The sequence below is a fragment of the Schistocerca gregaria genome, chromosome 8 (assembly GCF_023897955.1).
Source record: "Schistocerca gregaria isolate iqSchGreg1 chromosome 8, iqSchGreg1.2, whole genome shotgun sequence".
NCBI classification, from domain to species: domain Eukaryota; kingdom Metazoa; phylum Arthropoda; class Insecta; order Orthoptera; family Acrididae; genus Schistocerca; species Schistocerca gregaria.
Window position 1 is genome coordinate 380089689 of NC_064927.1, and position 22886 is coordinate 380112574.

General features: G+C 43.3%; 1 protein-coding gene across 1 annotated transcript in view; it reads right to left on the reverse strand.

Annotated features, from left to right (window-relative positions):
- The window catches only part of LOC126284619 (complement factor D-like), a 174766-nt gene that overhangs the window by 19460 nt on the left and 132420 nt on the right, over positions 1 to 22886 (reverse strand). The window contains exon 7 of the mRNA XM_049983688.1: positions 3420 to 3515. Within this exon, the coding sequence (XP_049839645.1) occupies positions 3420 to 3515 (96 nt within the window). The remainder of the gene's footprint in view (positions 1 to 3419; positions 3516 to 22886) is intronic.

The window sequence follows — 22886 nt, forward strand, 5'->3', positions numbered from 1 at the left end:
TCTACGATTTTTACCCTCCATGCTGCCCTCCAATACTTAATTTATGATCCCTTGATGTCTCAGAATATGTCCTACCAACCGATCCATGCTTCTAGTCAAGTTGTGACACAAATTTCTATTCTCCGCACTTTCATTCAATACCTCCTCATTAGTTATGTGATTTACCCACCTAATCTTCATTATTCTTCTGTAGCACCACTTTTCGAAAGCTTCTATTCTCCTCTTGTCCAAATTATTTATCGTCCATGTTTCACTTCCATACATGGCTACACTCCATACAAATACTTTCAGAAACGACTTCCTGACACTGAAATCTATACTCGATGTTAACAAATGTCTCTCCTTCAGAAAAACTTTCCTTGCCATTACAAGTCTACGTTTTATATCCTCTCTACTACGACCATCATCAGTTATTTTGCTCAATAGCAAAACCCCTTTACTACTTTAACTGTCTCATTTCCTAATCTAATTCTCTCAGCATCACCCGAATTAACTCGACTACATTTCATTACCCTCGTTTTGCTTTTGTGGATGTTCATCTTATACCCTCCTTTCAAGACACTGTCCATTCCGTTCAACTGCTCTTCCAAGTCCTTTGCTGTCTCTGACGGAATTACAATGTCATTGGCGAACCTCCAAGTTTTTATTTGTTCTCCGTGGATTTTAAATCCTACTTTTAATTTTTCTTTTGTTTCCTTTTTTGCTTGCTCAATATACAGATCGAATTACATCGGGGATAGTCTACATCCCTGTCTCACCCCGTACTCAACCACTGCTTCCCTTTCATGCCCCTCGACTCTTACAAGTGCCATCTGCTTTCTATATAAATTGTAAATAGCCTTTCGCTCCCTGTATTTTACCCCTGCCACATTCAGAATTTGAAAGAGAGTATTCTAGTCAACATTGTCAAAAGCTTTCTGTAAGTCTACAAATGCTAGAATCGTAGGTTTGCCTTTCCCTAATCTATTTTCTAAGATAAGTTGTAGGGTCAGTATTGCCTCACGTGTTCCAACATTTCTACGGAATCCAAACTGATCATCCCCGAGATCCGCTTCTACCAGTTTTTCCATTCGTCTGCAAAGAATTCGTGTTAGTATTTTGCAGCCATGACTTATTAAACTGATAGCTCGGTAATTTTCCCATCTGTCAACATCTGCTTTCTTTGGGATTGGAATTATTATATTCTTCTTGAAGTCTGAGGGTATTTCGCCTGCCTCATACATCTTGCTCACCAGATGGTAGAGTTTTGTCATGACTGGCTCTCCCAAGGCTATCAGTAGTCCTAATGGAATGGTGCCTACTCCTGGGGCCTTGATTCGACTAAAGTTTTTCAGTGCTCTGTCATACTCTTCATGCAGTATCATACCTCCCATTTCATCTCCATCTACATCCTCTTCTATTTTCATAACATTGTCCTCAAGTACATCACCCTTGTATAGACCCTCTGTATACTCCTTACACCTTTCTGCTTTCCCTTCTGTACTTAGAACTGGGTTCCCAAGTGAGCTCTTGATATTCATGCAAGTGGTTCTCTTTTATCCAAAGGTGCTTTTAATTTTCCTGTAGGCAGTATCTATCTTACCCCTAGTGAGATAAGCCTCTACAGCCTTACATTTGTCCTCTAGCCATCCCTGTTTAGTCATTTTGCACTTCCTGTTGATCTCATTTTTGAGACGTTTGTATTCCTTTTTGCCTGCTTCATTTACTGCATTGTTGTATTTTCTCCTTTCATCAATTAAATTCAATATCTCTTCTGTTACCCAAGGATTTCTATTGGGCCTCGTCTATTTACCTACTTGATCCTCTGGTCCTTCCACTATTTCATCTCTCAAAGCTACCCATTCTCCTTCTACTGCATTTCTTCCCACATTCTCGTTAATCGTTCCCTAATGCTCTCCCTGACACACTCTACAATCTCTAGTTCTTTCAATTGATCCAGGTCCCATCTCCTTAAATTGCCACCTTTTTGCAGTTTCTTCAGTTTTAATCTACAGTTCATAACCAATAGATTGTGCTCAGAGTCCACAACTGCCACTGGAAATGTCTTAGAACTTAAATCTTGATTCCTAAATCTCTGTCTTACCATTATATCATCTATCTGACACCTTCCAGTATCTCCAGACTTCTTCCATGTGCACAACCTTCTTTTATGATTCTTGAACCAAGTGTTATTCTCTGTGCAAAATTCTACCAGACGGCTTCCTCTTTCATTCCTTACTAACATTCCTTACTCACATTCCATATTCACCTACTACGTTTCCTTCTCTTCCTTTTCCTGCTGTCGAGTTCCAGTCATCTATGACTATTAAATTTTCATCTGCCTTCACTATCTGAATAATTTCTTTTATCTCATCATACATTTCATTAATCTCTTCATCATCTGCAAAGCTAGTTGGCATATGAACTTGTACTACTGTGGTAGGAGTGGGCTTCGTCTTGGCCACAATAATGCGTTCACTATGCTGTTTGTAGTAGCTTACCCGCATCCCTGTTTTCTTATTAATTATTAAATCTACTCCTGCATTATCCCTGTTGGATTTTGTATTTATAACCCTGTATTGACCTGACCAGAAGGCTTGTTCCTCCTGCCTCCGAACTTCACTAATTCTCACTATATCTAACTTTAACCTGTTCCTTTCCCTCCTTAAATTTTCTAATCTACCTGCCTGATTAAGGGATCTGAGAGTCCACGCTCTGATCCATAGAACGCCAGTTTTCTTTCTTCTGATAACGAAGTCCTCCTGAGTAGTCCCCACCTAGAGATCCAAATGGGGGACTATTTTACCTCCGGAATATTTTACCAAAGAGGACGCCATCATCATTTAACCATACAGTAAAGCACCATGCCCTCGGGAAAAATTACGGCTGTAGTTTCCGTTGCTTTCAGCCGTTCGGAATACCAGCACAGCAAGGCCGTTTTGGTTAGTGATACAAGGCCAGATCAGTCAATCATCCAGCCTGTTGCCCCTGCAACTACTGAAAAGGCTTTTGCCCCTCTTCAGGAACCACACGCTTGTCTGGCCTCTCAACAGATACCCCTCCGTTGTAGTTTTACTTATTACCTCTGTTACTAAGGTTGCAGTTCGTAGCGATGTCATCTGTTGAAAATAGTGATGAGAAAGTAGTTCACGATCAAAAAACACAATCTAAGCAATTTATCAAGGATACGCAAAATCTCTCTCTGCGCAATCTGTTTGAAAATTTGAACAACAATGACACAGAATAAATGTTAAGTAACAGTCGTAAAGGCTAAATTAATTTCCCACTGTCCATAGATATTTACCAGCTTTAGCATCCCATTTTTATACGCCGATCGCCAAACGCTGAGACTTAAGACTGGTGATTTTTAAGTGGAATTTCTGGGGCTAAATTTTTAGACCAATAACCTAATAATATTAGCAAGTAGAAAGTGAACTTACGAATATGTGTCCTCCCCCATCCGGCGACGATGCCCATTCTACCCACAAGATCTTCTTTCATCATATCAGTTGGTAGCCTCACGGTCTTGACGTAGGCTGCAACACAAGAAAATAATAAAACGAGGGACAGACAACATGAATAGCAAATACTTCTTTAGATTTTACCATTGTAAATGGAGGTGGGCTCGTGAATATTACGTAATTAGTCGAAAACTGAACGTTATATTAACCACATGTGACGAATCGAATGTCAAGCGTCACGCGTCGAGAATCAAGTACTTATTTTCTACTTGAATAGTTTTTACTGTGAGTGTCGATCTATTCATTGTAGGATTTCGCAACAAGGAGTATATGTTCATTTATTATATTCGTGACCAAAGTTTAGATAAGCTTACGATTTTCCAAACATTAGTTGATTTATGATTTTGGAGATGCGATGTATTGCGTATGTTATAAAAGAATGTGCCTCCCTCACATACAAGTCAGTTTCGTAGTAATAGATATCCTGAAAAGGAAGTTAAGCACCTGCAACACATCGTCATACGTGAATGTAACTTCGTATACACACATCACAAAATTATTGCATCACCCCGATTCCCAGAACTCCAGAAGATAGACATTGACAGTGGATATTGTATCACAGACACAGTTCCTTTGACTGTTAAGAGAAGTCACTAAATCCACCCAAATATGTAAACAACCATGCATGAGTAGCGACTATTAGACGTATGCGGTCGGACAGCCGATCAGTTCCAGTCATTCCACCACGAAAGAGGTACACAGATCGTGTTGTTTGTAGTTCAACAATGCCTACACGATCAATATCGCGGTTGGATCGCGTCCGCATTGTTACTTTGTGCCAGGAAGGGCTCTCAACAAGGGAAGTGTCCAGGCGTCTCGGAGTGAACCAAAGCGATCTTCTTCGGACTTGGAAGAGATACAGAGAAACAGGAACTGTCGATGACATGCCTCGCTCAATCCTCCCAGGGGCTACTACTGCAGTGGACGAACGCTACCTACGGATTACGGCTCGGAGGAACCCTGACAGCAACGCCACCATGTTGATTAATGCTTTTCGTGCAGCCACAAGACGTCGTGTTATGATTCAAACTGTGCGCAATATGCTGTATGATGAACAAATTCACTCCCGAGGTCCATGGCGAGGACTATCTTTGCAACCACGACACTACGCAGCGCGGTACAGATGGACCCAACAACATTCAGAATGGACCGCTCAGGATTGGCATCACTTTCTCTTCACCGATGAGTGTCGCATATGCCTTCAACCAGACAATCGTCGGAGACGCGTTTGGAGGCAACCCGGTCAGGCAGATAATTCGCGCCCCCATCGTGCACATCTTGTGAATGACATCCCAAAGGATTAAGACAGCGCTCGACTAGAGTGGCTGGAATGGTCTCCAGACATAAAACGTATCGAACATGCCTGGGATAGATTGAACAGGGACGTGACCCACCAACCACTCTAAGGGATCTACGTCAAATCACCATTGAGGAGTAGGACAATCTGGACCAACAATGCCTTGATGAACGTGTGGACAGTATGCCACGACGAATATAGGCATGCATCAGTGCAAGAGAACGTACTACTGAGTATTAGAGGTACCGGCATGTACAGCAATCTGGACCAACATCATTGAAAGCCTCGCTGTATAGTGGTACGACATGCATGTGTGGTTATCATGAGCAATAAAAAGGGTGGAAATGATGTTTATGTTGTGGTGGCCGAGCGGGTCTGGCGCTACAGTCTGGAACCGCGCGACCGCTACGGTTGCAGGTTCGAATCTTGCCTCGGGCATGGATGTGTGTGTTGTCCTTAGGTTAGTTAGGTTTAAGTAGTTCTAAGTTCTAGGGGACTTATGAAATCAGCACTTGAGTCCCATAGTGCTCAGAGCCATTTTTTTATGTTTATGTTGATCTCCTACTCCAGTTTTCTGTACAAGTTCCGGAACTCTCGGAACCGAGGTGATGCAAAACGTTTTTGATGTGTGTGTGTATATACGTACACCATCGGCAAGTACGTAAATGATTAGAGCTCCGATTCTCTGTAACCGATAGAACTCCGATCAGAGTGTATTAGTGTTGTTCCTATTCACTGCTGTTACCTAGCCTTGTTGGGTGTATAAGGGGCGAGAACATAGATATCGAGTGATCGCTGTGAAGGACACAGAGATGCACGTACCACTGAGAGACAGATCTATGAACATTTGACAGAGTTTGAAAGGAACCTCATTATGGGTCTCAATTGTTCAGATGATCCAGTCATGCAATATTCAGATTTATGGAACAATCAGATGTGACTGTGGACTGAGGTTGGACTGCACTGGAACACTACAGCACGGGAGGTTTTACAGCTCTTCCTGCTGGCCATTCCACGTGACATATTTCAGTTGGACAACGCTTGGCCACATGTGGCTAGAAATGTGACGGGTACCATTGCTTCCCTGGCCTGCCTATTCGCCTGACATGTCGCCCATCGAACATGTCTGTGATAATGTCGATCGGCAACATGTTCGTCCAAGTCCCCCTGCAGCCACGGCTGATGCTTTGTGGACGCGCCTGCAACCCACATAGCAAAGTATTCCCATCACCTCTTTGATTCTATGCGACGAGGACTAGCGGCTCTCATTGCAGCATGTGGTGGCGCTACTCCTCAGTGAATTTCCACAGTCACAGTGCATGTACTGGTCTGAAATGCTAGTCATCCGTGAAGTGTCACGTCCCTAATCGTTGGAATAAATTTCATTGTGATTTCATCTCTCGGTCTCGGTGATTCAATTATTACAAACATTAGTGGACATTAAAATGGGTTGATCTACGCTTCATCTTTATCAAAACTTGAACTCTGCCTGAGACACAGTTAATGAGGTGTCTGGATGTCTGTGGAGGAATCGCGGCCCATTCTTCCTCAAGAGCGGAAACCAGTAGTGTTGTTGAATGCTGCGGACGAGAGCGAAGTCTACATTCTGGCTTAGGAACGGAAACGTATCCACATCTGAGTGATGTTCTTGCTTGTATTCTATACCTTTCCCACCTAGATGCACACTTCTCACGCGACTACGCCACGCTGTCTGAGATTGAGGAGAGCGTAGATGGGAAAACTGCGACAGAATGTAGGAATCAACATGGACTCCGGAAACAGCGATCGTGTGAGACCCAGCTCCCTTTATTTGTTCATGAGACCCACAAAATATTTGGTACATGCTCACAGGTAGATGCCATTTTCCTTGACTTCCGGAAGGCGTTCGATACAGTTCCGCACTGTCGCCTGATAAGCAATGTAAGAGCCTACGGAACATCAGACCAGCTGTGTGGCTGGATTGAAGAGTTTTTAACAAACAGAACACAGAATGTTGTTTTCAATGGAGATACGTCTAAGGACGTTAAAGTAACCTCTGGCGTGCCACAGGGGAGTGTTACGGGACCATTGCTTTTCACAACATATATAAATGACCTAGTAGATATTGTCGGAAGTTCCATGCGGCTTTTCGCAGCTGATGCTGTAGTGTACAGAGAAGTTGCAGCATTAGAAAATTGCAGCGAAATGCAGGAAGATCTGCAGCGGATAGGCACTTGGTGCAGGGAGTGGAAACTGACCCTTAACATAGACAAATGTAATGTATTGCGAATACATAGAAAGAAGGATCCTTTATTGTATGATTATATGACAGCGGAACAAACACTGGTAGTAGTTACTTCTGTAAAATGTCTGGGAGTATGCGTGCGGAACGATTTGAAATGGAATGATCATATAAAATTAATAGTTGGTAAGGCGGGTACCAGGTTGAGATTCATTGGGAGAGTCCTTAGAAAATGTAGTCCATCATCAAAGTAGGTTGATTACAAAACACTCGTTTGACCTATACTTGAGTATTGCTCATCAGTGTGGGATCCGTACCATGTCGGGTTGACAGAGGATATAGACAAGGTCCAAAGAAGAGCAGCACGTTTCGTCACAGGGTTATCTGGTAAGCGTGACAGCGTTATGGAGATGTTTAGCAAACTCAAGTGGCAGACTCTGCAAGAGAGGCGCTCTGCATCGCGGTGTAGCTTGCTGTCCAGGTTCCGAGAGCGTGCTTTCTGGATGAGGTATCGAATATATTGCTTACCCGTACTTATACCTCCCGAGGAGATCACGAATGTAAAATTAGAGAGATTCGAGAGCGCATGGAGGCTTTCCGGCAGTTGTTCTTCCGGCGAACCATACGCGACTGGAACAGAAAAGGAAGGTAATGACAGTCGCACGTAAAGTTCCCTCTGCCACACACCGTTGGGTGGCTTGCGAAGTATAAATGTAGATGTAGATGTAGATATTTCTTGACAACTGACTTGATATAATTAAATTTTCCTTGAGATATTTGTGTCATCTATAGAACGCCTACACCTGAGGTACAGGCAGGATTTCCACATTACATCCAATACTGGGGTGCTATTGCACTAACGGAGAGCCTCGACAATAGGGACTATCTAAGTAGGTTAAAATAAGCTGAACACATGAAGTGTGCAAGTATGTTAGCTGTATTGCTGCGGCGTTGTTATGGCTACCACACCTGTCTAGTAAACAAGGAGACCTAGGTTCAAGTTACGGCTGTGGAAATGAACGTATGGCATTTATTGGCTGGGATATCCCCTTCGGGGTTCGGCCGCCGAATTGCGAGTCTTTTTAGTTGATGCCACTTCGGCGACTTGCGTGTCAGTGATGGTGAAAATGGTGATGAAGGGCACACAACACCCAGTCCCCTGCCAGGAATCGAACCCGGGCCCCCATGCGTGGTAGGTAGTAACGCTACCGCTGCGCTACGGAGCCGGACTGCTCAAGTGAAATAGGACGTTTATTACGTGAAATGAAAAATGAAAGTATGAAAGACACCTCAAGACAAATTAAAAATGCTCAAGAAACAGCATTGTTGTTAAATCACTGCATTCATTTGGATGACTGTCTGGAGTGGGCCATCGGAAGAAGACTTCCTCAGACAGTTCTCTGGCTTCCTTTGGTTTTTTAAATCTTCTTGGGTTTATCGGGACTTTTCCAGTGGGGTGTGCTACACCGTTAGGTAGACGATCGATGTGATCATTGGGAGTCTTCTTGGCAAGGATGAAGTGTTTTGCCTCTGAATTCATGGATTTGCGATCTTCAACAACTCCTTTTGATTTATGACTTCCTGTGGTAACAGACTCGATCGAACTGTACGTCAAATAACTATGATGACGGAGGGAGGAGAATGTGACACAGTCTTAGACAAAAAAATTGATCACCTGCCGGCCGCTGCAGAGGCTAAGACTGAGTCTTTCTCTAAGAGAGCCAATGAAGTCGATCACCCCTTAGAATTCTAAGGACGGTGACATGCATGATCTAGCAACACTGAAGAGTGCGAAAGTGTCTGGAGGTCGCTTCCTAGAGAGACTGCAAGGCTATAACTGCTCGTGGCCGACTGGTAAATATCGCACAAGGTAGCCACGAAGTCGCGAGATCGAATCCACTCTATCTCTTTTTCTTAGTCGGATTTCGGGTGTCCCTGAAGGTAGTCAAGCTGATGGAGCTCAAAAATAGTTCCATTCACTTTCTAACCCACCTGTAATACCAGAAATCTTCACAACAATTCCACCACACAGGTCGCCGTTGTGTCACGACCAAGTTTATGCTCTGGTGTTTCCTTGGCCTACAGCGGCCCCCGGCAGGCGTCTACCGGCCACACACCACTTGCACAATATCATCATGTGTCGGACGACCAGGTGATTGCGGCTCTACGACTGTTTAATCAACTGTCATTTTCTAATTTGAAGTTCTTTTATCTTGCAGTTACATATTGAATATTGCGTGCTCGAAATTTATGAACGTTGTTCAAACGTTGTAAAACAGTGTCGCAAAGTTGCAGAATGTCTAACACACTATTGGCTATTAACGCTGCTTAATCAAGAAGAAATGCAGATGATAAACGGGTATTCATTGGACAAATATATTATACTAGAAATAACATGTGATTACATTTTCACGCAATTTGGGTGCATGGATCCTGAGACAGCAGAACCCAAAACAACTACCTCAAGCCGTATTAACAGCCTTGATACGCCTGGGCATTGAGTCAAACAGAGCTTGGATGGCGTGTACAGGTACAGCTGCCCGTGCAGCTTCAACATGATTGCACAGTTCATCAAGAGTAGTGACTGGCGTATTGTGACGAGCCAGTTGCTCGGCCACCATTGACCAGACGTTTTCAATTGGTGAGAGATCTCGAGAACGTGCTGACCAGGGCAGCAGTCGACCATTTTCTGTATCCAGAGAGACCCGTACAGGAGCTGCAATTTGCGGTCGTGCATTATCTGACTGAAATGTAGGGTTTCGCAGGGATCGAATAATGGGTAGAGCCACGGGTCGTAACATATTCTGAAATGTAACGTCCACAGTTCAAAGTGCCGTCAATGCTAACAAGAGGTGACCGAGACGTGTAACCAATGGCACCCGATACGATCACTCCAGGCGATACGCCAGTATGGCGATGACGAATACACGCTTAGAGTGTGCGTTCACCGCGATATCGCCAAACACGGATGCGACCATCATGATGCTGTAAACAGAACCTGGATTCATCCGAAAAATTCACGATTTGCCATTCGTGCACCCGGTTCGTCATTGAGTACACCATCGCAGGCGCTCCTGTCTGTGATGCAGCGTCACGGGTAACCTCAGCCATGGTCTCCGAGCTGATAGTCCATGCTGCTGCAAACGTCGTCGAACTGTTCGTGCACATGGTGGTTGTCTTGCAGACCTCCCCATCTGTTGACTCAGGGATCGAGACGTGGCTGCACGATCCGTTACAGCCATGCGGATAAGATGCCTGTCATTTCGACTGCTAGTGATACGAGGCCGTTGGGACAGGCTGCAATCCGACCTTTATCAAAGTCGGAAACGTTATGGTACGCCTTTCTCCTCCTTACACGAGGCATCACAACAACGTTTCACCAGGCAACGCCAGTCAGCTGGTGTTTGTGTATGAGAAATCGGTTGGAAACTTTGCTCATATCAGCACCTTGTAGGTGTCGCCACCGGCGCCAACCTTGTGTGAATGCTCTGCAAATCGAATCATTCGCATATCACAGCATCTTCTTCCCGTCGGCTAAATTTCGCGTCTGTAGTACGTCATCTTCGTGATGTAGCAATTTTAATGGCCAGTAGTGTATTTGCAACCTATTGTTTACTCTGAGTTTGACAGAGGTGTGAAGGCAGCAAAGCAGCTCGGAACCCTTCTACCGCGTGTAGAGCGAGTGCTTTTGGGCAAAACAGCAAAGGATTTTACTGTTTCACGACAAGTTTTTCGTTCTATCATGACTCATTTTCTGCATCCAGAAAGACTCAATAACTGACAAATGTCATGAACAGCCACGATTTAACCGTAGTACGCCATTAGCATTCAATAGACAAAGTTCAGCAGTCGGGTGTAGAAGTATAACAGGCTCTAATTGAAAGTAACAAAAAACAAAGCGATGACTATTACTGCATTTCAGCTTGAACATCTTTTTGCGCATAGAGAATTTGTACAAAGTATTGTTATTGGTGTCTAGTTATGACGTCTTTATCGTAACAAAAAACTGATAGCTTACCCGTACGAAAAGACATCTCCTCGAACAAAGGGCAGTGGGACCATAATATTTTGCAGCTGGTGGCTAAATAAGGAGGGTTGTGCACTACGAAACCCTCGCAAGGATCGTGTCTACCGCAGATGGTGTTTGTTGCCAACAACTAAGAACTGTAATTCAGCATACTATGGTAACCTTACGATGAAATACTATTTTAATAAAACAGAAAGTACTATAACAGAGGCGTCCCAATAATAGCACATATGAATAAGGTATTGCTCATTCTGGACTTCGAGCCGTCGTGTGTTTATTTCCTGTCCTATGTTAAACTGAAACAGTATGCAACCTTGGCATTTGATAACTATAATTTATTTACTGACTTTGGTCTGACTGACTGTAGTTCTGCCACTAAATTGCAGAAAGTAGCTACTCAGATTGTAGCTGTGTGAGTTCTGACAGTAGCTAGGCATCCTACGCTAACATGTAAATTCCTTTGCTGTGTCTGACCTTCGCTTTGAAATTCCTAACACGGCCATCATGCTGCTTTTCATTGGTGTAAAATGAGCTACTCTCCACTTTAAGCACTACGCTAAAAGTACAAAAGCGCCATGTACAATCCTGGGGATATTTATTTTCCACAAAATGAGTTAAAACTACATGGAATGGAGATAAGAGTTACTAATAACGCTAACGCTAAGTTATTTGACGTAATCTACATAAATCTCTGCACACTGTTCTTCATTGCTAGGGGCGAAATTGATTCATAGTCATCTTGTACGGCAGCTGTAGTGTTCTTCTTTAAAGGGTCACTTTATCCACTAAAAGTGCTCCTCGTGTTTCAGTTTACAAACAGACTTAAACACATCCCACACCATTACAAAGCCACCAGCAGTTTGCACATTGTGTTTTTGACAAGTTGGGTACATTGAAAGTTTACCGTCTTAGCTCCTTGCCTAGCGACGCCACATGAAAGTTGATGTCAAGCCCTGAATCAAAATTGCACGACGGGTAACTGGGGAGAGGAGCTTGAGAACGCTCCCTAGAGAGCGTGTCCTTTCTGTACGATACTAGGCAAGGGGCTGATGTGTGGGTCCCTGCATTCTATAGCTTTTATTTTAAATAACTTCATTTAACTTGACTTCTTTGTGATTTTTAAGGTATGTTAAAAATTGATGACAGTTGATTACCTATTTATTTTAAACATTATCACTCGACTTTACAGCGATAGCAGCAATTGTTTCAGTTTACAGATATTACAATTTTACAACTTATAGCTCGGGTGTATTATATACTAATGTGCACACACATTTCTACGGGTAAAACGGAATTGCGTTGGCCAAACGTATTCCACCAAAGTCTCCCAATATTTTACATCGGACATTCACCATATGAGGAGAATAATGGTCAAACTGGAGACCAGATACTTTAACAAAGGGGGTCAAATTTCCGGAATTAAACGAGCACATTCATTACCTTACACAATCCCAAGCTGGAAATAAAAGAATTAGCACAAATATTCAAATACCTCTCTTCCACGCGTGAACATTGAGACAGACGCACTGAGGGCACGTCTGCTCACTTACCCGTCTTCTGTAACACCCCCTAGAATATGGCGGGCACCCGGAGGTCTTCCTGGGCCCCGGTGGAGGGGGGGGGGGGGTCGAAACACTTGGCCGTGACCAACCTCTCCACCCCAAATCTTGTGACACTGGAAAGTCTTTGACTTTTACCTGCCTGTGCTGTCTCTCTGATCCACTAGCCAGGAGTAAGGTTGGCACTACTATACTACAGAACTACTTCCCAACAAAGATTTGGCCACGCTTTACGGAAAGGTGTGAGGAGCATTAGGAAAGTTCATGTGCAGATTCACATCCACGTACAAGAAATGCATAATACACGACACATATAAATACGTATTATGAAGCCTGACACATTTCTTTCCACCCGTCCACATGGGTTCTGTTGCACCCGCGGCCGGCCGCGTCGTGTAGTAAAATTGGCTGCGGAGTCGCCTCTGTTGCTATTTCCCGGTGCGAGCGAGCAGCGAAACCTGCTGCTTATAGAGCGGAAACTACTATACCGTTTCAGCATGACTTCTTGGGGTTTGCGCCACACTGGAACATTACTATCAGCTCTTACTAACTGATATTGGAACTCTCTGACAAAGTCCCGGATATCCAGTCGTGTAGAGTCCAAACGATACTGTGACGAGCCCTGGAGAGGCGCTGAGGCCGATGTCGTGCTGTTTTCAAAGGCACTCGCGTCAGTTGTCTGCTGCTATAGCCCATTAACGTTAAATTTCGCCTCACTGTCCTAACAGCATACGTTCGCCGTACGTCTCGCATTGATTTCTGTTGTTATTTCACGCAGTGTTGCTCGTCTGTCAGCACTGACAACCTTGCGCAAACGCCGCTCCTCTCGGTAGTTGAGTGAAGACCATCGGACACTACGTTGTCCGCGGTGAGATATAATGCATGAAATTTGTTGTTCATCGCACATCCTTGACACTATGGATCTCGGGATACTGAATTCCCTAACGCTTTCCGAAATAGACTGTCACTTGCATATAGCTCCAACTACCATTCCACGTTCAAAGTCTGTTTACCGTGCGGCCATAATCACTTCGGGAACCTTTTCACATGAATCACCTGAGAACAAATGACAGCTGCTCCAATGCACTGCCCTTTTATATCTTTCGTACGCGATACTACCGCCATCTGTATATGTGTATACTACTATCCCATGACTTTTATCACCTCAGTGTATACCCCTCCAGAGTTTCCTGTCCTGTTCTCTTAAAGTGCGTGTAGAAAATAACTTCAATGAACTCGTGTTTACACAGTGTAGTTATTTTCAGTTTATTAAGTGAGTACGTTTTCCAGTTGTTAAGTGAGTTCTTATATAAAATTCGTAACGAACTAGATTGGTAAATGTGACATCTTGCTGCTGTCCATCATTGACAGTGTACGGTAAAGCAGTGTAACTGCATTGTGTCACTTGGTGGTGAATTAATGACTGACCGAGAAGTAACTGCACTTCTCTCGCCATTAATGGTGCTACTAGTAGGCTGTGTTAGTCTTTTCCATTCAGGAATTGCCTACATTTGTCGAGTGGTGCCACTTTCTACACATCCACGGTGTACCTTCCAAGATGGATGTGAATATGTCTGATGGAATGGGACTAATCATATTCAAGTCTAGAACTGTAATCTGCTGTAATACATTGCCTGACGTATGTTAAAACAGCTGAAGTTTTATAACAGCTGCGTCTGTTGCAGAAGGATGTAATTTAAGCTTCTGATTCTCTTCAGATGCTAGCAAATCTGAGGCTAGTGAGATGCATTTGATACCCCCATGCCGCGGAAAGTACTCCAGACAGTGGTAGTGGAGACAATGAAATCGACATTGTCTAAAATATGTTGACAGCGAGTTACACTTGAGACAGACTCTCCCGTGTGGTAGACAATTGACAGCCCCAGCTGTTGGGCTGTTTTACATTAGTTCACTTTACGACTGCAAAAAAGTACTCACTTAATAAATTGTAAATACCTCCACTAAATAAACATGACTCAGTGAAGTTATTTTGTCTACACGCATAAGAGAACAGAACAGTAAATGGTATAGTCTGTCTGGAAACTGAAACTCGAGCAGTGCCCGTAGTGGAGGAACTTGAGTTTCTCTGAGGAACATTTTAGCTGCCATACGCAGTGACTATCAGTCAATTTCCTCTCTAACAGAGTATAACAGTTTGCGAATATTTACGTAGATTCTGTCCAAATCTGTTACTTGCGTTAGTGTTATTAGTAACTCGAGAGTTTCAGAGTTCAACGTTCACCTGTACGTAGTTAGGAAGTATATAACTATAAGTTATATCTGTCAGAACCAGTCAGCAGAGTGCCTGAATTGATGTAATTAGGAAACAATACTCTTCGGCAGCTGTAATAGTTTAGGTCTTCCACACATTCACAATCTATTTTCTGTCTTAAAATGTTGTTTTAGGTTTATAAACTAGTGTCAAAATAAAAATTGTTACATTTATTGTTAAATAATTACATTTGTAATTTAGAATAGCGAAAATAATGCAAAGTTAAATATAAAACTATTTTATGTTAATTAATCATTGACATACTGTGCACTAATTTTCAGTCAAGAATAAATTAGAATCACCACCAACTAGTTACCCTAAAAGCAGGCAACAATAGTTTAAAACAACTAACACGCCGAACAAAGGGACTAAATGACACGACTGTCAAACATACTTCAAAACTTTCATCTGTCTCACACTGACGTACGTAAACGTTGTATAGACCTCCACTCCTCCCACGTTTTGCCACTACTTCCGATCCTAGAGTGTTATCTACTCCGATCCACTTTCCGTATCTAGTTACCTACCCGTCTGTACCTTGTACTACCTGATAAAGTTCCCAAATATCCTCAAATACCTTCCCGCATTTCTTGTAAAATCGAATCTCAGCAACTCACAACCTCCATCCCAACGCCCTATCAAAAGAAGGGTCCAACCATCAGTGTCCCTGCATAACTGCAATCCTATCCACCTCCCACTACCTACACGAAGTCTCTGACACTTCGTGATGCTTGACACATCATTTCTCATTCCACTTCTTCATTCTTATCTGCAGGCAAATACCACAAGGAGGAAATGTTGCCAGAAAACCATAGCCCGGTATTAGTTAACATTGATTAAAGATTACAGAAACTAATAACACCTCCATCAAGTCTCATAACAACGTTATTATTAACTTTATGTAACTGTTACATTCAACACCTGAACTGTGGCAACATGGCCGTCAGATGAGGAAGTCTCCACTTCCTCACCCAGAAAAATAACTGCAGATAAATGTCAAATACTACACTGAGGTGGCAAACGTCATGGCATGGCGCAGTGCATACATACAGATGGTGGCAGTACCCCGCAACAAGGTATAAAAGGGCAGTTCATTGGAGATGCTGTCATTTGTACTTGAGTGATTCATATGAATATGTAACCGACCGGTTTGCGACCGAACGACGTGAATTAACACACTTTGAAAGTGGAATGGTAGTTGAAGCTCGATGCATGGGAGATACCATTATGGAAATCGTTAAGGAATTCACGGTGTCAAGAGCATGCTGAGGATATCAAATTTTAGGCATTACCTTTCATCAAGGACAAAACTATTGCCAACGGCCTTTACTTAACGACCGAGAGCAGCGGCTTTTGAGTACGGTTGTCAGAGCTACTAAGAAATAAACTGCGTGAAATAAGCGCAGAAATCAATGAGGGCCGTACGATGAAGGTATCTGTTGGGAGGGTGAGACGAAATTTGACGTTAATGAGCTATGGCAGCAGACGATCGATGCGAGTGCCTTTGCTAACAGGTCGACGTCGCCTGCTGCGCCTCTCCTAGGCTCGTGACCATATCGGTAGGGCCGCATACGACTGGAAAACCGCGAACTGGTCAGTTGGTAAGAGCTGATGTCAGGGTTCGGGTGTGGAGCAGACCCCAAGAAGCCATGGACCCCAAGTTTACAACAAGGCACTGTGCAAGCTTGTGGTGGCTCTATAATGCTTTGGGCTGTGCTTACATGAAATGGACTGGGTGTTCTGGTCCAACTGAACCGATCACTGACTGGAAATGGTTATGTTCGGCTACTTTGGGTACCATCTGCAGCCAATGATGGAATTCATGTTCCCAAACGACGTTGGATTTGTTATTGGGGCACAGTCGTTCGCGACTGGGTTGAAGAACATTCTGAACAATTGGAGTGAATGATTTGGTCACCTAGATCGCACTACGTGAATCTCATTTATGGGGCATAATGGAGAGGTCAATTCAAGTACGAAATCCTGCATCAGCAACACTTTCGCAGTTATGGACGGCTATAGAGGCAGCAGGGATCAATATTTCTGCAGGTGTCTTCCTAGGACCTGTTGAGGCCATGCCACGCCTAGTTGCTGCTCTACGATGGACGATAGGAGATCCCACACGACGGTAGGAGGTATCCCACGAATTTTGTCACCTCAGTGTAATTCAGTGTCATCTAATGAAATAAAAATTAACGGTAGCTTAGAGCCTTAGTCTAAATAGACACTCACATGAATAAGAAAAAAAAATCTATGTACACCATGTCTTCTTCCGGGCTGTGGATCAAAATTCGAAGGGCATTCCACAACTAATGCGTCCTAATATTTGTTTACTTTTTGTGGTCTATACAGATCTTGTTGGTGTAGAACTAGTTTTAGAAACCTCCCGCCAAGTAGAGATGAGTAAAAGGCAGATAGGTGTCACTGAGTTTCTCGCTCTAGAAAAAATTGCGCCAGTTTAAATCCATCGACACATGCAAACACAGGTGGGGACGGCCGGCCATTGTGGCTGAGTGGTTCTAGGCGCTTCAGTCTCGAACCGCGCGACCGCTACGGTCGCAGGTTCGAATCCTGCCTCGGGCATGGATGTGTGTGATGTCCTTAGATTAGTCAGGTTTAAGTAGTTCTAAGTTCTAGGGGACTGATGACCTCAGATGTTAAGTCCCGTAGTGCTCAGAGCCATTTGAACTGGTGGGGACGATACAGAAGACTTGAGTAGTATGAGGAAAAGCGAATGCGCTCCTGTAGTAATGAAAAACACATGTACGACAAGCCACGTCCTAGTGGACCCTTCTCGGATACCTTCCCTTATAATGAACACCGCTTCGATCAACTCAACCATGATCGGCGGGCTACAACTATGGGGAAGTGTGCAGAACTTAATACCGGCTGAAATGCATTAGGTAAGATATTACACATGTTTGATAATCGCAAATGTGTGAGAGATGTGTACCGCTGGTGCTTATACTACACCAGAACAAGCTTCACCAATACAAAGTTAAACGCTACAGTTTTGTGAACAGAGTCATAACCAGAGACGTACGTCGCGTCACCACAATAAGCTGAAAACCAAAGGAAAATTCACTGGGTGACAATCTGTAAACTCTCCAACAAAGAAGAAGAGCAAGACACAGTTATATGCGGCCATAGTGATGTACACCGTCTTCTGGGATGGACAGGATGTCGTTCTTTTGGATGTCTTGGAGCATAAAGCGACTGTCGAACCAGACCGCTACGAGACGACACCGATTAAGGCGAAAGCATTAATTTCCAGTTCAGTCCTGAGAAGATGACATACTTCCGCTTGCTACACGATGACGTCAGGCTTCACAATAGTTTAGCGACCAAATATTTTTGGACTTTGTTATTACAACCTCCAATCTGTCGTGGTTTAGCACCTCCAGACTACCATCTCTTTGGGCCTATGTAAGATGAACTATGTGATCAACTGTGACACGGGCGACTGTATTTGAGCTTGAATGACAGCTTCTGGTCGCAAGAGGCATTCGGTTCACAACGAGGAGACCCCAAGCATGACTGTGGCGGCCATGTTGGCGCGTTCATGTGGATATGTAAAATTCAAACATCAGTTCCGCCGCTAGCGTGCACAACAGCATATTTTATATCGTTCACGATTGCGCACCTACAGCGCAGACAGTAAAAGATGCAGTGCAGGACGATACGTCAAATTAAAGACGGGAGAAAAACAATTCCGCCAGTATACATATCTATTTGTAATCAATTAATTTGTGATTAATGTAATCTACAGCACCGAGAGGAGTTTTGTAACTAAAATTCGGTAGATATTTAATAAATTTTGAAACACGAGGTGCGTTCAGTAAGTAATGCAACACACTTTTTTTCTCATCCAGTTGCGATTGAAAAAATGCAGAATTTGTTCGAATAGTTCCATAATATCCCGATACGTAGCGAAGCTATACATACCCTTCAAAAGTGGCGTCTGCAACGGAGGGCCATTCCAAACAGACAGCTGTCATTGAGTTTTTTTGGTAGAAGATCAGAGAGTCGCAGGTTCATGGGCTCTTGCAGAAGGTCTACGGAGAACTGGCAGTGAACAAAAGCACGCTGAGTCGTTAGGCAAGACACCTGTCATCATCATCGCACAAGCCCGCGTGTCGGTCGACTGCACACAACTCTGACTCCTCCAGTGTTGGAATGAGCGGGCAACCTCGTTCGCGGTGATCGATGCATCACAATCAGACACCTCCCTGCTCAACTGGCCGTCTCTGTTGGTAGTGCTGACACTCTGCTCTACCAGTTAGGGTACTGAAAGGTGTGTGCACGATCGGTTCCTCGCCGCCTAACGGAAGACCATAAAGAGCAACGGAGGGCTATCTGTGCAGTGTTGCCTGCGCGTTACGAGGCTGATCTTGAACATTATTTTTCGTACGCCGTTACAGGCGAGGAAACATGGGTTCATCACTTTGAACAGGAAACAAAACGGAAATTCATGCAGAGGCGCCACACCACCTCTCCTCCGAAGAAAAGTTCAAAGCAGCATCCTCAGCTGGAGGATTTGTGGCGACGGTCTTCTGAGACTCTGAAGGGATAATTTTGTTTGATTTCCTCCCTCATGGTGCAACAATCAACTTTGAAGTGTACTGTGATACCCTAAGGAATATTGAAGAAGAGACATCAGCGTGTTTGTCGCCACAAGAATGCTAACAAACTTCTTATTGGCCACTATAACGCAAGGACTCACACAATTCTGCGCACTAGAGATGAGCTCACAAAGCTTCATTGGACTGTTCTTCCCGATCCACCGTACAGTCCGGATCTCGCGCCATCCGACTTCCATCTGTTTGGCCCAGTGAAGCGTGCACTCCGCGGGAAGCAGTACGTGGATCATGGGGAGGTTGTTGATACGGCAAGACGTTGGCTCCCACGAAGACTAGTAGACTGGTAGCATCCGAACGTACAGGTCCTCCCAGATCGTGCCGTTAGCTCCTAACATCGAACGGAGATTATGTTAAAAAGTAGGGTTTCTTACCCAAAAGAGCAGGAAATAACATTGCGCATTAGAATCGTGAATGAAACCAACCTGCGCTCAGAAAAAAATTGAACGCTCTCCAGTATTTGTGGAACAAAGGAGATCAAGCATTGTAAGTATAGTTCTCAGCGATGCACACTGACTAAATTACCCATACGTTTTCTAACATGATTAAGCAATTAGACACTTTTAATTGAATATTAATTAAAATTCAATGTATAATTTATTAGAAGATGCCCAATAAGCATTGGTGAACGTTGTTACATACCACACCCAACATTTAGTTAAAAAGGTTTATATTTTTATTGTGATTTTTAATTAATTTCTTGAAAAATTTTATGGTTTCAACCATAATTTAAAAATTATCATTACAGCTACCATTATTCTGATTACTTCTTTGCAAATATGAGAAAAAATTCCAATAATAAAGAAGTGCCACATTCATATTTCTTTTAATATTGAATTGCACCGAGACTTTCTTTCTTTCGATACTGCCTTTGTCCCGCATTGTGCAGTGTTAAGTACGGATATGGCATGGCCACCCCATACCCCCCAGGACAGAATTAGTGTACCCCATCTGTCTGCATCTAGTGTAAATCGTGAAATAGTGGGGACGTGTTTCAAATACCTGCGTGTAACTGAGGCGGCACGTGGGGACCAGCCCTGTATTCACCTAGTAGGATATGGAAAACCGCCTAAAAACCACATCCACGCTGGCCGGCACACCGGCCGTCGTCGTTAATCCGTCGGGCGGATTCGATCCGGGGCCGGCGCGTCTACCCGAGCCCAGGAAGCGGCGCGTTAGCGCTCTCGGCTATCCAGCCGGGGTGCATAGCACCGAGACTATGAACTGATATTTAGTACCGCAACAAAACTTTGCATTTGTTTAACTTTAAATTTTGGTTGAACTACTGCACATTAAATTATGTGTGTCGTACCAATTTTTTATCAAAATTTTAGCGCACAGTTGATGGCGCCATCAGATTTAAGATGTCATTTATGTGTATACGTTTTGGGTCAGGCTGGTGGAGGTACAAAGTCACTAAATGATGTAGAGGCAGAGTGTTTCCGTGGAAGGGGGGCTCTAAGATGACACCAACCATCTTAGAATCTCTCACCGGTTGGTACGAGCTAGTAGAGACAAGATGTCTCACTGGCCTCAATGGTCTCTATGGTCTTAATGATGTGCACAATTTCGGTGACAGAAATTTTCCATGCCGCTGGTCGCGACACTTCAAAATATAATGTTACTTAAAATCCGTCTTGATTGCAAATTTTTTATTCATATGACCGGTTTCGGTTCATTCAGAACCATCTTCAGATCTGATATTTCAGTTACAGGAGTAACCCGTCCAAATCCAGCAACTTGCCCATGCTACGTCACATGTGAAAGTTGCTGGATTTGGACGGGTTACTCCTGTAACTGAAATATCAGATCTGAAGATGGTTCTGAGTGAACCGAAACCTGTCATATGAATAAAAAATTTGCAATCTAGACGGGTTTTAAATAACATTATAAAATCACTGATTGCTATTATCCCATAACACATTATGTCTGTTTTTGCAAAAACTTGAAAATATTGGCACTAGTTTGTTGAAGACTTACAGTTTCTAATGACCAGTCAGGACTCTGATTTGTTTGTGCCAGATTTTGAGCAGAACTCACATTTCTACAAGTGAAGTTGATCTGTGCATAGTAACTGAGTTTAAACACAGGGGCTGTTAATCGACACTGAGGTCAGTACATTGTGTATTGGTTACATATTTGAGTTAGCATCGAATTTAGCTTCTGTCAGACTTTTGCTGTGAACACTGTCTGCGTTTTTCAGACATTTTTATTGATTACCAGCGTAGAAAACCGCCGTTGCCCATCTATTTATAGCTGTGCATCAACTCCTGTACAACGCAACGGCTGGCCTCGTGCTTCATATTTATGACGTATCTCCTGAACTATGAGTTCTACAATACTTTCAGCAACATATTTGGATATTGTCTGCAAAATGTGTTGCGAATAGAGTTAGTAGCAACGAAGTAACAAAATTAAACGTCATGCATATCTCACTTTTTATGACGTCATATCTCCTGAACTATATGTCGTACAACAACAGAGCGGTGTAGATACATTCAGTGGAAATTATTGCGAACAGAGTTAATAGCAAAAACTTAATAAATTTAAACTTCATGCTTGATGTGACAGTTTTTAATGCGTTTTTAATGCATTTCATTGTTTATGGCTTATGTTCAAATGGTTCAAATGGCTCTGAGCACTATGGGTCTTAACTTCTGAGGTCATCAATCCCCTAGAAGTTAGAACTACTTAAACGTAACTAACCTAAGGACATCAGACACATCCAGGAGCGAGGCAGGATTCTAACCGCGCGACCGTAGTGGTCGCGCGGTTCCAGACTGTAGAGCCTAGAACTGCTCGGCCACCCCGGCCGGCTATGGCTTATGTCTCCTCAACTATGGGCCGTATAATGATATAATTTTGCACATACATTCCGTGATATATGTACATACAGTCTGAAAAATGTGTAACGATAACAGTTGGTAGTAAAGAAGCAATAAATTATATCGCCATGTCTCAGGCGGTACTTCAACTGCATGATCGATGAAAAAGTAGTTAGAGATAAACATTTCTCGTTTCACATTTTGTAAGGGTTGTCAGAAAGAAAAGACTTCTTTAAGTCTTATAATTATGTGTAAAGTTTGTTGCAAGTCTCTAAGTGCTCTTCTTCTTAAATACTGGGTTGACAAATTCTGGGAATTCACGTGCCGCGGGGTAGACTTCATTTTCACCGCCCCCTCGATCCCCTTCATAAGTAAGGGATTCTTAACCCCATAGCGATTGAAGCCTCATGCTAAGCTAAATGTATACCTAGTTTGGTTGAAATCGATTCAGTGGTTTATGAGGAAATGTGGAACACGCACACAAACACTCACACACACTTTTATAATATGTATAGTCTTATAGTGTATCTGCTAACCACTGTACTGGA